The sequence below is a fragment of the Palaemon carinicauda genome, chromosome 17 (assembly GCF_036898095.1).
Source record: "Palaemon carinicauda isolate YSFRI2023 chromosome 17, ASM3689809v2, whole genome shotgun sequence".
Taxonomy (NCBI): Eukaryota; Metazoa; Arthropoda; class Malacostraca; order Decapoda; family Palaemonidae; genus Palaemon; species Palaemon carinicauda.
Window position 1 is genome coordinate 36166925 of NC_090741.1, and position 16116 is coordinate 36183040.

General features: G+C 45.2%; 1 protein-coding gene across 1 annotated transcript in view; it reads right to left on the minus strand.

The window, feature by feature from the left end:
• LOC137656671 (fibrillin-2-like) overlaps nt 1-16116 on the minus strand; it is a 92469-nt gene that overhangs the window by 37408 nt on the left and 38945 nt on the right. Inside the window, 1 exon segment of the mRNA XM_068390848.1 lies at nt 9270-9443. Coding sequence (XP_068246949.1) covers nt 9270-9443 — 174 coding nt within the window.

The following is a 16116-nucleotide window of genomic DNA, read 5'->3' on the forward strand; positions in this document are numbered from 1 at the left end:
CCCTCCCCACCTATCTCTTGTATAGCCTAGCCTATGCTTAGGTTAGTTTATACTCATCTGTCCCCTGTCCTACAACTCCTCCTTAGGGTGGATGAGTAGGGCTACCCGAGCTTCCTTGTGCAGTCCGCTCTGGTACATATACCTTCATAGTGTCCTATAAGGTTAGTTCCTAGTGTAGCTCTGCATAAGGGAGTCTCCCCCCCCCCCCCATCTTGGGTGTTCCCTAGTCCTCCCTTGGGCTACCTGCTCCCGGTCCCTAGTGACCCCTGCATATGGATGATAGAGCCTGTCTCTATCATGGGTACACCCCCTCAGGGAGGGGGAGGGATGTCTGGAACCCTGAAGGTACTTCCTGCATCCTTCCCCCCCTCCCCCTGTCTCTCTATCTATCTGGGTGCCGGTCTCTTGCCGCCTCTTATGCCGGCAATACCTGCCTCTTGGTGACTTCCCTACCCTTGCCGCCAGCCCCCCGTGTTCCGAGGGACTGCCGGCTGCCGCCGGCTACTACCGGCGGCTCTCCTACTCCTATCTAATCGTCCGCTTGCCGGTCGATCTCCGGAGTGCCGGCATATACTGCCGGCAACCCGATACTACCTGTACCATCCTTACCCCAGTCACCAATCCGGCATCCTCCGGCTGCCGGAGCCGCCGCTCCCTGCCGGCGTGCCGCCGTTGTGCCGGCGGCCGCCATCCTGGTATCTAACTGACTTTTGAAAATTGTCTGTTCTAATGCCAGAATCTATGCTGGAGCGAGCTCCGGCGTGCCGGCGGCTTGCCGGATACCCCGGAGGCGTCAAGAATACTTGCACCCCCTCTCTGTAGCTATCATAAGACTAAGATAGCCCTACCTGGCAAATAGATAAGCTGCTTTGCTTCTAAGATCAGTACCTAGTACTGCTCTATTAGTGATCATGCTGTCTCTTTGCATTCTTCTATTTCCAGCATGCTATGTGCATCTTAGCACGGCTGGTTGCCAGAAGCAGTTACCCTTAATGAGACCTTCTGGCTCTTATCTGGGAACCGAATGAATTCGATCCCAACCTTGTCCTTGGCTTTCCATGGAGTTCCAATATAATGGGAATCCTAGGAAACTATATCCAATGATCTCGGTCATTTGGATTATCCCAGGACCAAGCCTATGGTAACCAGCCGGGCGAGATGCATGGAGCGTGTTCTCCTTTACTGTTTCACTCTCTATGCATCACACCTTATATAAGTTAAAATTAATGATTAATATTAACTTAATTTAAGAGCCATTCCTATGACTCCCCCATACTCATTTTCTCTTTCTTCCACAGGAGGAGCAGATGAAGTGCGATTTCGCATACTGTGCCGTGAAACGCTCCCAGTTTTACGGACATACGGCGTGCAGGACTCACGCCCCTTGCTCAGACAAGAGAGGGGATTGGAAGTTCTGGAATCCACTGGATTGTACGGTCTGCCAGGCCTACCTAGTTGAGGCCTTCCATAACCCTCCCTCAGCGGAGGTTAGAGACATTGCTCGTGAGAAACTGCGCAAGTGGGTGCGTGGTTTTCAGAGGAATGCCACTGGACCGTACCTGGCCACCGAAGAACTGAGGTCCCTGCTGTTCCCTAAGGCCTCCCCTGATTCAGTGGTTCCAAAGGAAGCAATCCCCACTGTCCAAATTACGGTGGAACCTGATGTGGTCATGGCTCAGTCCATGCACGAGTGTCGCCTAGATTCCGAAGAGGATGAACAGATCTCTGACGTCTCGGAAGACACGGAGAAGACGCTTATGGCTCAAGGAGCCGAAGAGGACGAAGACAAGGTGGAATACACCGAGTCGGAGATTGGAGCTACTCCCTCGTCCATCCCTCCGCCTACTCCTACACCGACGGATGTGTCCATTCCGTCTACCTCCTCGACCCCGGATCCTTCTTCCTCTACACAAGAACTGATCCGACTGATTAGAGCTGTCATGGACGACAGACTGAAGGAGAACCAGGAGTCCATCAGGTCTATGATTGGATCCAGAGAACCGAAGAAGATCTCGGTTAAGGATCTCCCAGCTTGCTCTCATGCCAACCCGTGGAGGTATGCAGAGCATATGGTTATTGCGACCGGCAGGATCTTTGTTAGTGACAAAATCGGCACGGTCCCGTTGGAAGATGTGGAATTCTTCCCAAGCTTCGAGGCCTACCCGGACTGTTACGTCCGGCTTCGTTCTGAACCTGCCTCGAAGGAGGAGACCGAACCTAAGGAAGAGATAGTGTTCGATCTCGCAAAGGCCCAGGCTATGCTAGCCTCCGCATTTAAGAGCAGGGGCTTTACCTGCTCTAAGCTTCCTGCCTTGAGCAAGAAGCATCCTACTTATGTCGCTCCCGACACTGCGATTCTTCCATTTTTGGAAAAGGCCTTGGCTGCATGCCTTAAGGCGGCGGAAGAAGGGAAACCCTGCCCTGCACTGGAGGAGTGCAGACCCTTCTCCATCGTAACGCCCCCTGACACTAGACAATGGAAAGATGTCCAACATACTTTCGTTGTGGGTAGGCTCGATCCTGACGTTGCCGGACGTCAGTTTAATGAAGACCTCCCTAAGCTCAATGATCACCTCCTTCGCCGGGAACAAGACACGAAGGAGAGGCTTGCAGCGTCTCTTTCTCATCAAGTCCAACTTGAAGTTATGGCCTGTGACACAGCAGTACCCGATCACTACATGGTACTGGCCAAATCCCACTTACTGACGGTAATGAAGGACTTGTACCATTTCATAAAGGCTCGTAGAGCCTGTCGTGAATTCGTGTTTGTCGGTGCCACCGTGAAACACGAACCCCGGAGGCTGATTTCCTCCAACATCTGGGGAAAGCACCTGTTTCCTTCGGACCTTGTCAAGGAAATAACGGACAGAGCCGCCACGGAGAATAGGAACCTTCTCCACAAGTGGGGCATGTCCAGGAAAAGGAAAACCTCTCAGGACGATGGACCTCAGCCTAAGAGGAAACCTCAGAAACCGAAACCCCAGCAACGTCAACAAAGACGTCAGTTTCCGGGACCCGCTACCTCCCAAGTGGTTGCCCAACCACAACAGACCTTTCAATTGGTCCCCCAACCGGTGTTGTCACAGTCACCGGTCTTCACCCCGGCCTTTGAACAGCCATCCACTACCTTTCATGCCAGAGGTAGAGGCTCGTCCAGGGGTGCAAGCAGAGACGCCTCTCGTCGTCCCTCCAGAGGTAGAGGAGGAAAGGGAGCTAGCGGCCGAGGCAACAAGTCCTCGGGACACCAGAAGCAATGAAGTGCTTCCGGTGGGAGGAAGACTCCGCCAATTCCAGGATCGTTGGACCTTCGATCCTTGGGCACACAGCATCATCAAGAACGGTCTAGGCTGGAGTTGGGTGCAACCACCCCCAATCTTCCAGCGGTTCTTCCAACAATCGACCCCCATTCTGGAAGAATATGTTCTAGACCTCTTGAACAAGAAGGTGATAAGGAAGGTAAAGTCCACCAGGTTCCAAGGGAGACTGTTTTGCGTTCCCAAGAAGGACTCAGACAAGCTCAGAGTCATTCTGGACTTATCCCCCCTCAACAAGTTCATAGAGAACAACAAATTCAAGATGCTGACGCTTCAACAAATAAGGACCCTTCTGCCTCAAGGTTCCTACACGGTCTCTATAGACCTGGCGGATGCCTATTGGCACATTCCAATGAACCATCACGCTTCCTCCTACCTAGGATTTCGACTCCAAAGGAAAAGCTACGCCTTCCGGGCCATGCCATTCGGCCTCAATGTGGCCCCTCGGATCTTCACGAAGCTGGCAGACGCCATAGTACAACAGCTCCGCCTAAGAAACGTCCAGGTGATGGCCTACCTCGACGACTGGCTAGTCTGGGCTCCATCGCCCGAAGAGTGTACAAAGTCTTGCGACGAAGTTACCCAGTACCTAGAACACCTGGGATTCAAGATCAACGAGAAGAAATCTCGCCTCTCTCCAGCTCAGAAGTTTCAGTGGCTGGGAATCCACTGGAATCTTCAGTCACACCGCCTTTCCATCCCCCAGAAGAAAAGGAAGGAAATAGCAGGGTCTGTCAAGCGACTACTGAAATCCAAACGCATTTCAAGACGACAGCAGGAACGAGTTCTAGGCTCTCTACAATTCGCCTCAGTGACAAACCCAGTGCTTCGTGCACAGCTAAAGGATGCCGCGGGAGTCTGGAGACGATCGGCATCCATCGCTCGAAGAGACCTCAAGAGACGGCTTCCAAACAGACTTCGATGCCTCCTAAAGCCGTGGTCGGAAGCAATGGCCCTGAAAAGGTCCATTCCTCTCCAACACCCTCCTCCTTCACTCAACATCCACACGGATGCCTCACTGGAGGGCTGGGGAGGTCACTCCCACCTGAAACAAGCTCAAGGGACCTGGTCTCCACTATTCAAGACGTTCCACATAAACATCTTGGAGGCCATGGCGGTCCTTCTTACTCTGAAGAAGCTATCCCCGCCGCCCTCGATCCACATCCGTCTAACCCTAGACAACTCGGTGGTAGTTCGTTGTCTCAATCGCCAAGGCTCAAGATCGCCCCAGATAAATCAGGTGCTTCTCCCAATCTTCCGTCTGGCGGAGAAGAAGAAGTGGCACCTGTCTGCAGTTCACCTACAAGGATTCCGCAACGTGACAGCGGATGCTCTATCTCGGACAAACCCGATAGAGTCGGAATGGTCTCTAGACGCAAGATCATTCTCCTTCATCTCTCATCAAGTCCCAGAACTTCAGATAGATCTCTTTGCAACGAGCGACAACAATCAACTTCCTCTGTACGTAGCCCCGTACGAGGACCCCAAGGCAGAAGCGGTGGACGCCATGTCACTGGACTGGAACAGATGGTCCAAGATATACCTGTTCCCTCCCACCAACCTTCTGTTGAAAGTCCTCTCCAAACTGAGAACCTTCAAAGGGACAGCGGCCCTAGTGGCTCCCAAGTGGCCCCGGAGCAACTGGTACCCCCCTGGTCCTGGAGCTGCAGCCCAAGCTGATCCCTCTCCCGGGCCCAGTTCTCTCTCAACAAGTACAGAAGTCGACTGTCTTCGCTTCATCATCGAAAATCAAGGACCTTCATCTCATGATTTTCTCTCCCTTGCCGCAAAGAAGAGGTTTGGGATCTCGAAGAAAAGTCTAGACTTCCTAGAGGAATACAAGACCGTATCCACGAGACGGCAATATGAATCATCCTGGAAGAAATGGGTCTCCTTTGTTAAAGCAAAAAATCCTAAAGAAATCACCATTGATTTCTGCATGTCCTTCTTCATTCACCTTCATGGACAAGGATTAGCAGCCAATACGATTTCGACCTGCAAATCGGCTTTGACTAGACCAATTCTATACGCTTTCCAAATTGATCTGTCCAGCGACATCTTTAACAAACTGCCGAAAGCATGTGCTCGCCTACGCCCAGCACCCCCTCCGAAACCGATCTCCTGGTCACTAGACAAGGTGCTCCATTTCGCCTCCAACTTGGACAACGATTCATGCCCCCTCAAGGATCTGACTCAGAAAGTTATATTTTTATTTGCTCTCGCCTCGGGAGCTCGAGTCAGCGAAATAGTGGCATTATCAAGAGAAGAGGGACACATCCTGTTTGCTGATTCAGGAGAAGTGACCCTCTCCCCTGATCCGACGTTTCTCGCCAAAAAATGAATTACCCACCAAAAGATGGGGCCCTTGGAGAATATGCCCCCTGAAGGAGGATGTCTCTCTATGTCCAGTAGAGAGCCTCAAGGTCTATCTTCGCAGAACTTCAAACTTTGGTGGAGGCCAACTCTTCAAAGGAGAAACATCGGGCAGCGACCTGTCACTGAAACAATTAAGAGCGAAAATCACCTACTTCATTCGCAGAGCGGATCCGAACAGTACACCCGCTGGTCATGATCCTAGAAAAGTGGCATCTTCTCTGAACTTCTTTCAGAGCATGGACTTTGAGAGCCTTAAAAACTTTACGGGCTGGAAGTCCTCGCGAGTTTTCTTTAAACATTATGCGAAACAAGTGCACGAAATCAAACATTTTGTGGTAGCCGCAGGTAGTGTTATGAAACCTGCACCTAACTCTGCGTAGAACAGTGAGTTATTTGGGACTCTAACTCTTCGGGTGCCTATGTTGACCCTCGAGTGATTCATAGTGATGTCTAAAAACACTTAGTGCTTTTATAACTGTTCTTATCCCAGGTGAAATGTCATAGTGTTACACAAGTGCCGCATACCTTGAGCATGATGTGTTATTTAAAGACTTGCGTTCCTCGAGAACGAGTACCTACTAATCCTGAAATTCCCTTTCAGATTCAAGAGCAAGCCTTTATTTCTATGTACATTATTATTACTGTAAATGAACTTTACTTTTGCTGTAAATTATTTAATTTCTGCATTGTGAAATAAAATTTCTATTTTATTACTTATGCGTCTCTTTCAGCTCCTACTTACTATGAAATACATACTGTCATAGTTTTATTTATTCCTCCTTTCTTATGGTCATGAAGAATTTAAGATGTCTATCCTTAAATTATATTCACCTTGTCTCAGTAAGGTTCCTACTCGAATACTTACTTCTGATAATCAGGAGATGAATCCTACACACAGTGCCCAACCACCACTGACCTACTCAGAATGTTCCTATACAAATATCAAACATTCTGCTTCATCTCTAAGCTCTTAAAAAGCTCTTCTGTCAAGATGAATAGTCCTTCAATACCACTTTGACGTCGGCATAGCCCATGGGAACTTCCTTCCAATGGGGGGCAGGATACTTCGTTCCTATGGTTCTTATCTAAGATTACTTTGCTATTTTGTCAATGCCTAGGCACTTAACTCTGGGGGAAAATCTACCACGATACATTGATTCTCTGGTACTCTTCCATCAGGACGCCATGGCTTGAGCCCAAAAAACGGATTTTGAGCGAAGCGAAAAATCTATTTTTGGGTGAGATAGCCATGGCGTCCTGATGGACCCTCCCTACTACTTCGTCAGTTTGTTCCCACCCTACACAATTGTATCATGGTGATGGGCAGCAACTGGCGCCAGGATAAAGACGCTCGTGACGTCATTAGAGCAATGGCGTCCGTTTGTTTACGTCTCGAGTATCAGTAGTAGCCACGAGTGAGATTAGCTGTGGAACGGCTCCCAGCTATTCTCAGCCCTTACACACCGAAGCGTTAACTCTGTTCGGGGTGGAGATAGCTATGTGGCACGACCAGACATGCGTGTCCCCTGTTGTATTACGATGTCTTAAAGGGAAACCTTTGAGATACTCGCTCCAGAAGTTAGAATTCTGTGATAACCTGTGGTTAAATTCTCTGGGAATATCTTAGTAGTCTTATACCCAAGGAAGCTACCAAACAGGAACCTTCCATCAGGACGCCATGGCTATCTCACCCAAAAATAGATTTTTCGCTTCGCTCAAAATCCGTTATTTACTTGTGCCCTTCTGCATCATAACTATTACACACATTTCTAACCAATCTTTTAGACACTTGGATTTTGTGAAGCTGCAGACTGAGATGGTAACCTGGATCCTTATTTCTTTCCTAAATCTTTGTTTACCTATCGTGTGTCAAACTTTAATCTAAATATTCTATTCCTATCTGTGAAATAAGCGTTCATTGCGTATCTATTATTGTTTTGTGGTTATCATGACACCTTGTCTGGTTCCCTCAGATATAGTTTTCTTTTTGTATAAACATCCACTAAATCAGTCCAACTGTATCTTGTCTGAAAGGCTGGATACACTGCTCTCTTACAAGTTCAGCCATTAATCCTTTTCAGCCTTTTTTTTTAATACGATAAATGTAGTTAGTGACTCACTTGCTTGAACAAACCTCTCTATCTCATACACATCAGTCATTCAGTGTGGCACAATTTAAAAAAACAGATTTTTAAAAATATGATTTCAAATTAGTATTTGAGATACACTATCTGATGAAGGCAACATACTACAAGGTACATACTGCATTTGATTTTGGCGAAGTTTTATCAAATTATCCAAAATGCAGAGTAAGACTAATATTTCAAGTTACTGTTTAGTTACTTAGCTTTTTATCTTATTAGACATATTACCAATCTAGTCCTGAATTACAGTCTGTCTCCAACAATGTTATCCCTCAACATTTGCCTTAAAGATTAACTTAATAAACTACTTAATGATTTTCTGTTAATCCTCCTGGTATATGTTGTATTAAAAGATATTTCAACTTCAGATAATGTTCAATCTCTTTAACGATTGACTTTAGTTGCCAGTTACCTAAAGTAGGCAAGGTTCAGGTACAGTAATTCCTTTTAGATATTGGATATCCCTTGATAATATCCAGTAATCCCCTGAATCATTATTAGCAACTGTCCTAGCTCAGGGAGTCTCGTTCTGAGTCTCAAGGAGCTTTCAGGGGTGGGTGATAAACGAACAAATGGCATACTTGGTGAGTTTGGTGCTTGGAGTGAAAGAGAATTGACAGTCTTCTGGAAATTTGTTCTGAATGGGCCTGTCCTGTTAAAAGTATAAGGCTTCCAATGAAGAATACAATTAAAAATGCTTGGGAAAGGAAATGTTGTAATGACGAAAAGACCTTGTAGGATTATGTTTAAGTTCACAGTAGTATAGATACAATTTCTCATGATCATTACCTTCTGTACAGACTGTACTTGATTTCCTCTGGCACAAATTATTTTTCACTTTAAAATACTTATGTAGATTTAATCTTAACTTTTCAATATCATTTTCCATGTATCACATATTTCTATTCACTTTCCACAATTCCTTATTCAATATTTCCTATACCACAGCACAGTCACCTATTCTCTCAAATATTTACTACTGCAACACTCAATTCTATCCATATATGACATAGACTGACAAGTTTTTACTCTTGCACCCATACTTGCAGTGCACCTGAAATATCAATTGTTACATTGGCCTTTTTGGTACCGGTCAGCCACCTCACGCACAGTAGGTCTTTTTCATTCTCAGTCCTGGACAGATTAATCTTGTCTCTGTTCTTTTAAATCACAAGTAATGAGTGTGGGTCTGCAAATTCCATGTCCCAAGCCATTTACAATTAAATAAATTTGATTATAAATGTTATTCTTAGTAGGATATATTAGCAAGCTTAGATAAATAAAAATATGTGCAGTATCTAAGTTAGAATGCCGTAAAGTACTGTATTTACTATAAAACTTCAGTGAACCAAAATCTATATTTAGAATATTCTTTAACATCTACTGCTGTACTTGTGGAAGTGATGTACATATTAAACCAGTTTTACATGCTTACCTTTGCACTTATCTGTTGCATGGAGATTTGAATACCCTTCATAACATTGGCAGGTGTAGCCATCGCTAGTGTCTACACAGCGTCCTCCATCTCCACAGGCGCCAGGGTTGAGAACACATTCGTCAACAGGGGGTAGTTGATATCCCGCCTGCTCACACAGTTGCTGATATAACTCTGTAGGTTATTAAAACAAAAGGTGTCAATTCTGTGGCACTATCCCATCAGGAAAATGCAGCTGAAGTATTAAAACTGTAATTATTCTAATATTAGCCTACATAATGAGGAGGCAATGACCAAATTTAGAGATGCATAAATTTGAGTCAAATAATTACTAGGATTGGTCTGGAAATAAAGCAATAAGGAAAGACAGCAAATTATTAATCCCCCCAGAATAAACCAATATCTTACCGATTATTGTCTATGGACCAGCATGAAAGAAAATAGAGAATTAGTGTCTGGACTTCTAACTTTTACGCATCACACAAAGTCATTAACATTCAGTAACTCGTGCTGTCCGCCAGTTTTACATAAATTTTCTCCAGGCCAGTAAATATTACAGACTCTTCCCCACTACAGGTTCATGAATGTCTATCAAAAACAGTTTCAGACAAACGTTTTAATGATAAATTATTTGCAATTTATGGTAGGCACTTTTAGTTGCTGAAATTTGATCCTCTTTTCCTTAAAAGACTTCATTTGCATTACAGTACAGTATATTGCAATATTTCTGAAACATAATCACTTATTAATCAATTTGTTTGTAATATGGACATTTCTCAATTAATTATTTGTATTTAAGTAATAAAAAAATACTTGCTCATCAGATGACAAACTATCTGCTTTGTAAATGTAGTTAATCATTTGGATAACCAGGTAATATAACCCACTTGAATAATAATTCATTTAGGCAAATATCATCAAGTAGTGAAAGTCTAAAATATGCCAACTTTCCTGTAAACTTCAAATAACCAGGAGATTTGAGCTAGATATTGGAAATGGATACAAAAAATCACCAACAATAATGAAAAAAAAGGCCTCAAAGGACTATTGAGTATCTTAATGGCATATTAACTGAATTTAAAAAATACTAGGGCAGCTGCATTACAAAATATGATGCATTGCTTCAACTGAAGCTTTGGGTTTTGACATCGTTTTAATAAATGATGGATTCTTACTCCAGGATGAGAACTGAACAGTGTAAAAGGGAATTTGTAATTCACGCATTTCATAGGTTTTTAAATCTATGGTTAAACTGTGTCTATATGGAAGGTAAAAATGTTATTTTGATTATAAAATAAATTTTTGAATATACTTACCCGGTGATTATATAGCTGCAACTCTGTTGCTCGACAGACAACTCTACGGAAAAACTCGCCAGCGATCGCTACACAGGTTGCGGGTGTGCCCAACAGCGCCATCTGTCGACCAGATACCCAACTCTCAATGTAAACAAAGACTCAATTTTCTCCTCGTCCCACTGCGTCTCTATTGGGGAGGAAGCGAGGGTCATTTAATTTATAATCACCGGGTAAGTATATTCAAAAATTTATTTTATAATCAAAATAACATTTTTCAATATTTAACTTAGCCGGTGATTATATAGCTGATTCACACCCAGGATGGTGGGTAGAGACCAGTAATATATGTTTACACTTTTATGAGCTAAGAGTTTTTTATTTCATTTTAGAAGTTATCAAAATAACAAAAACAAAATAAATAGGTACCTGGTAAGGAAGTCGACTTGAACAATTACTCTGCCTTTTAAGTACGTCTTCCTTACGGAGCCTCGCGATCCTCTTAGGATGCTGATCGACCCCTAGGATCTGAAGTATCAAGGGTTGCAACCCATACAACAGGACCTCATCAAACCCCTAATCTAGGCGCTCTCAAAAAATGACTTTGACCACCCGCCAAATCAACCAGGATGCGAAAGGCTTCTTAGCCTTCCGGACAACCCAAAAAAACAACACTTCAAGAGACAGATTAAAAGGATAAGGAATTAGGGAATTGTAGTGGTTGAGCCCTCACCCACTACTGCACTCGCTGCTACGAATGGTCCCAGTGTGTAGCAGTTCTTGTAAAGAGACTGGACATCTTTCAAGTAAAATGACGCGAACACTGACTTGCTTCTCCAATAGGTTGCGTCCATTATACTTTGCAGAGATATATTTTGCTTAAAGGCCACGGAAGTTGTTACAGCTCTAACTTCGTGCGTCTTCACCTTAAGCAAAGTTCGGTCTTCCTCACTCAGATGTGAATGAGCTTCTCGTATTAACAATCTGATAAAGTCTGACCAAGCATTCTTTGACATAGGCAAGGATGGTTTCTTAACTGAACACCATAAAGCTTCAGATTGGCCTCGTAAAGGTTTAGTACGCTTTAAATAGAACTTAAGAGCTCTAACAGGGCATAAGACTCTTTCTAGTTCATTGCCTACGATCTCCGATAAGCTGGGGATATCGAAAGATTTAGGCCAAGGCCGAGAAGGCAGCTCATTTTTGGCTAGAAAACCAAGTTGCAGCGAACAAGTGGCTTTTTCTGACGAAAATCCGATGTTCTTGCTGAAGGCATGAATCTCACTGACTCTTTTAGCCGAAGCTAAGCATACCAGGAAAAGAGTCTTAAGAGTGAGATCTTTCAGGGAGGCTGATTGTAACGGCTCCAACCTGTCTGACATGAAGAATCTTAGTACCACGTCTAAATTCCATCCAGGGGTAGCCAAACGACGCTCCTTGGTGGTCTCAAAAGACTTAAGGAGGTCTTGCAGATCTTTTATGTTTGGAAAGATCTAAGCCTCTATGCCGGAAGACCGATGCCAACATGCTTCTGTAGCCCTTGATAGTGGGAGCTGAAAGGGATCGTCCTTTTCTCAGGTATAAGAGAAAAACAGCTATTTGAGCTACAGAGGTACTGGTCGAGGATACAGAAACTGACTTGCACCAGTCTCGGAAGACTTCCCACTTCGATTGGTAGACTCTAATGGTGGATGCTCTCCTTGCTCTAGCAATCGCACTGGCTGCTTCCTTCGAAAAGCCTCTAGCTCTCGAGAGTCTTTCGATAGTCTGAAGGCAGTCAGACGAAGAGCGTGGAGGCTTTGGAGTACCTTCTTTACGTGTGGCTGACGTAGAAGGTCTACCCTTAGAGGAAGACTACTGGGAACGTCTACTAACCATCGCAGTATCTCGGTGAACCATTCTCTCGCGGGCCAGAGGGAAGCAACTAACGTCAACCTTGTCCCTTCGTGAGAGGCGAACTTCTGCAGTACCTTGTTGACAATCTTGAACGGTGGGAATGCGTAGAGATCCAGATGTGACCAATCTAGGAGGAAAGCATCTATATGTATTGCTGCTGGGTCCGGGACTGGAGAGCAATAGATTGGAAGCCTCTTGGTCAGCGAGGTTGCAAAGAGATCTATGGATGGTTTACCCTAAGTGGCCCAAAGTCTCTTGCACACATCCTTGTGGAGGGTCCATTCGGTTGGAATTACTTGCCCTTTCCGACTGAGACAATCTGCTATGACGTTCAAGTCGCCTTGGATGAACCTCGTTACTAGGGAGATGACTTGACCTTTTGACCAGATGAGCAGGTCCCTTGCGATCTCGTACAACGTCAGTGAGTGGGTACCTCCTTGTTTGGAGATGTACGCCAAGGCCGTGGTGTTGTCCGAGTTAACTTCCACCACTTTGCCTCGAAGGAGAGACTTGAAGCTTTTCAAGGCCAGATGTACTGCCAACAGCTCCTTGCAGTTGACATGCATGCTCCTCTGACTCGAGTTCCACAGTCCTGAGCATTCCCGACCGTCTAGTGTCGCGCCCCAGCCCACGTCCGATGCGTCCGAGAAGAGAACGTGGTTGAGAGTCTGAACAGCCAGGGGAAGACCCTCTCTTAGGTTGATATTGTCCTTCCACCAAGTCAGACAAGACTTTATCTTTTCGGAAACCGGGATCGAGACCGCTTCTAGCGTCTTGTCCTTTTTCCAGTGAAAAGCTAGATGGTATGAAGAGGACGGAGGTGTAGTCTTCCTAGTGACACAAATTGTTCCACGGATGACAGCGTCCCTACCAGACTCATCCACAGCCTGACTGAGCAGCGTTCCTTCTTCAGCATCTTCTGGATGGATAGCAGGGCTTGATCTATTCTGGGGGCTGATCGTCTTGTTGTTCAGCAACGTCCTCATCAGAGGGTTCCTCATCCGAAAACTGATGAGGAAACGGCAACGGAGTGGGCAACGTCTGGCTCGCTGAGTCCGGTCGCACTGGTGCATGCGTGACGGAGCCGGACGCAACATCATGGAACTGCTGCACAGTCTGTGAACTGTCAACAACCATGGGTGCGCGAGGAAGCACAGCGTCAACCCGAGACTGTCTAGACCGTCTGGGTTGTGCAGTCAACACCCTACCGGGTTGCTGAGGTTGACGCACTGCGTCAAAACAAGTCACCTCTGCTGGTTGTTGAACGTCCTGAACGTCAACAACCACCTCCGAGCGTCGCTTAACGACAACGTGCGGCTGGCAACCCACACTGGGTCGCATCGGTGGAGGAACCACCTCAACTGGCAGACGCGAGTAGGTTACCTCAGCGTCAACAGGGCGCACAACCGACCGGTTGGAAGGTTGTTGGCCAGAAGGTTCGGTAGCAACCTTCTCCGCATTAAAGTCCTTAAGGGGCTAAGCAGCTTAGGCTCCTCTCCATCTGACAGAGTCCTCAAGGGAATATCAGTAGGAGGGGGAACAGCAACTTCCTCATCTACAGGAACCTTGTCCGATAAAAGCTGAGTCTCAAGCAAGGGAGAGACCTACCGTGGTGGCAATGCTTTACAAGCAGAGTCCACACTCACTGGTGCATTAGTAGCGGACCAGAACGCAATGTCATGTAACTGCTTGACAGTCTGTGAACTGTCAACAACTGAACTGTCAACCACAACAGGTGCGTGAGGACGCACAGCGTCCACTCGAGACTGCTTTGACTGCCTAGACTGAGCAGTCAAAACAACTCTAGAATGCGGAGGTTGACGCACAGCGTCAAAACAAGTCAACTCCGATTGTTAGTGAACGTCTTGAACGTCAACAGGAGCATCAGCAAGTGGCCTAACGTCCAAATGCGGCTGAAAAACCACACGAGACCGCATCGAGTGTGGTTCTAAACAACCTGACTGACGTGACTTAGCTACGCCAACGTCAACAGTAAGCACAAAGGAACGTTAGGTTGGCTGAAAGCCAGGATATCGATGAGATAAACGGCTAGACTCAACGGACTAATCGGCAGAATAGTCTTCCATAAGGGAGGCAAGCATATACTGCATGTCTTGCCATACAACCCATTAAGGATCAACGGAAATGGTTGTGGTAAGAGACGAGGGTAACGTCTGTGACCGCAACACTTTGCCAACAAAAAAGACTCTTGGAGTCTGTGTTACGCTTTTGTTAGGCGGCGAGCAGTTATCCGATGACTGCATAGGGTCAGAGCTGTCCTAATGGCTGTAACCAGGACGCTGGACCTGTCCTGAAAGGACTGACTTTCGCTTAAGGGCTTCGAAACCTTGTGACAGGTTTCTTATGCGAAAAGCCTTCGGATGACGAGGAGAAACTACGTCTCTCTCGTCTTATGGTAGGGGAGATCTTGGTAAGATACACCCGATACCATAGAGGGAAAACGTCTGTTCGTTGATCAGGGCCTCTCGAACCCATAAGTCGTTTGACATTACTTCTCCCCTGGGCTTGGGAGCATGCAAGAGGTCCCGGACTAGGTGAACGACAGGCACGAACAGACGAACCCTCGGACGCAACACTGTAACACTTTGCGCATATCACTTTATCACTTCGATTTTCTGTTTTGCACTTATTTCACTGAAATCGAAACTTTTACTGATTTCTACCTGAAACACGCAATTCTACCCTTCATTAAAAGGTAGTAATTGCGAAATCAGTCGTATAATGCAAGCTCATTAATACCAGCAAAAAACAGAAAACATATTTTAAGATAAAAAAATCAGTGGCTGGGAAAGAGACTAAACACTAGTTCCTATAAACTACGTTTTCAATCTCTCACCGCACATAGCCTGGGGACGAGAATAAAAAACTAAAAACGTTTTATCCTTCCTCCCCGTACAGAGACTAGGGACGAGAGTAACTCGAGAACAACGTTACCCGCTTGAACGGAACGTTTTCTCTCCTCTCTCTCCCTCCGTCTCTATCTCTCTCTCTCTTTCTCTCTTGATTTCGCACCTAAGAGAAGAGCCCAATTATATTTCGTCAAAAAAACATGTTATTTGACTAAAGGAAAAAACTGAAAGGTTATTTAATTAAAAAGTTCCTTTAAAATAGAATTTAAAACATTTAAGCTAAGAAAGAATGAACAAAACGTCAGAATCGATTTACTCTTACTGCAAAGTGAAACCGTGATACACTCTCTCTCTATCGTAACGATAGAGCGCATGTTGAACGTCCTGAACGTCAACAACTGCGTAGCATAAATAAACTAAACGTTAGTTCATCTTTGAAAACAGTACGAAGACTATCAAAGAAATTCTTTCATAAAATATTACATTTAAAAAGTTTTAAATCCTTAGCTCTTTAAAAGCTAATTACGATATAAAGGGCTCAACGTTGATTAACTTCGGTTTCCAAGTTAGGACCGCCTACTCTCAGGAAAGGTCGCATATAAACAAAACATTAAAATTTATTTTTATATGTTTATAATAAATGGAAAGTTAATCGAAGAAGCCTAATAAAGGCGGAGAGATATAAAATATATAGAGGAAAATCTATAAATAATTTATAACGTGATAAGATAATTACTAAAAGCCTAAACACACTTCCGTCTAAGGGAAGGGTCGGCCATTTAAAAG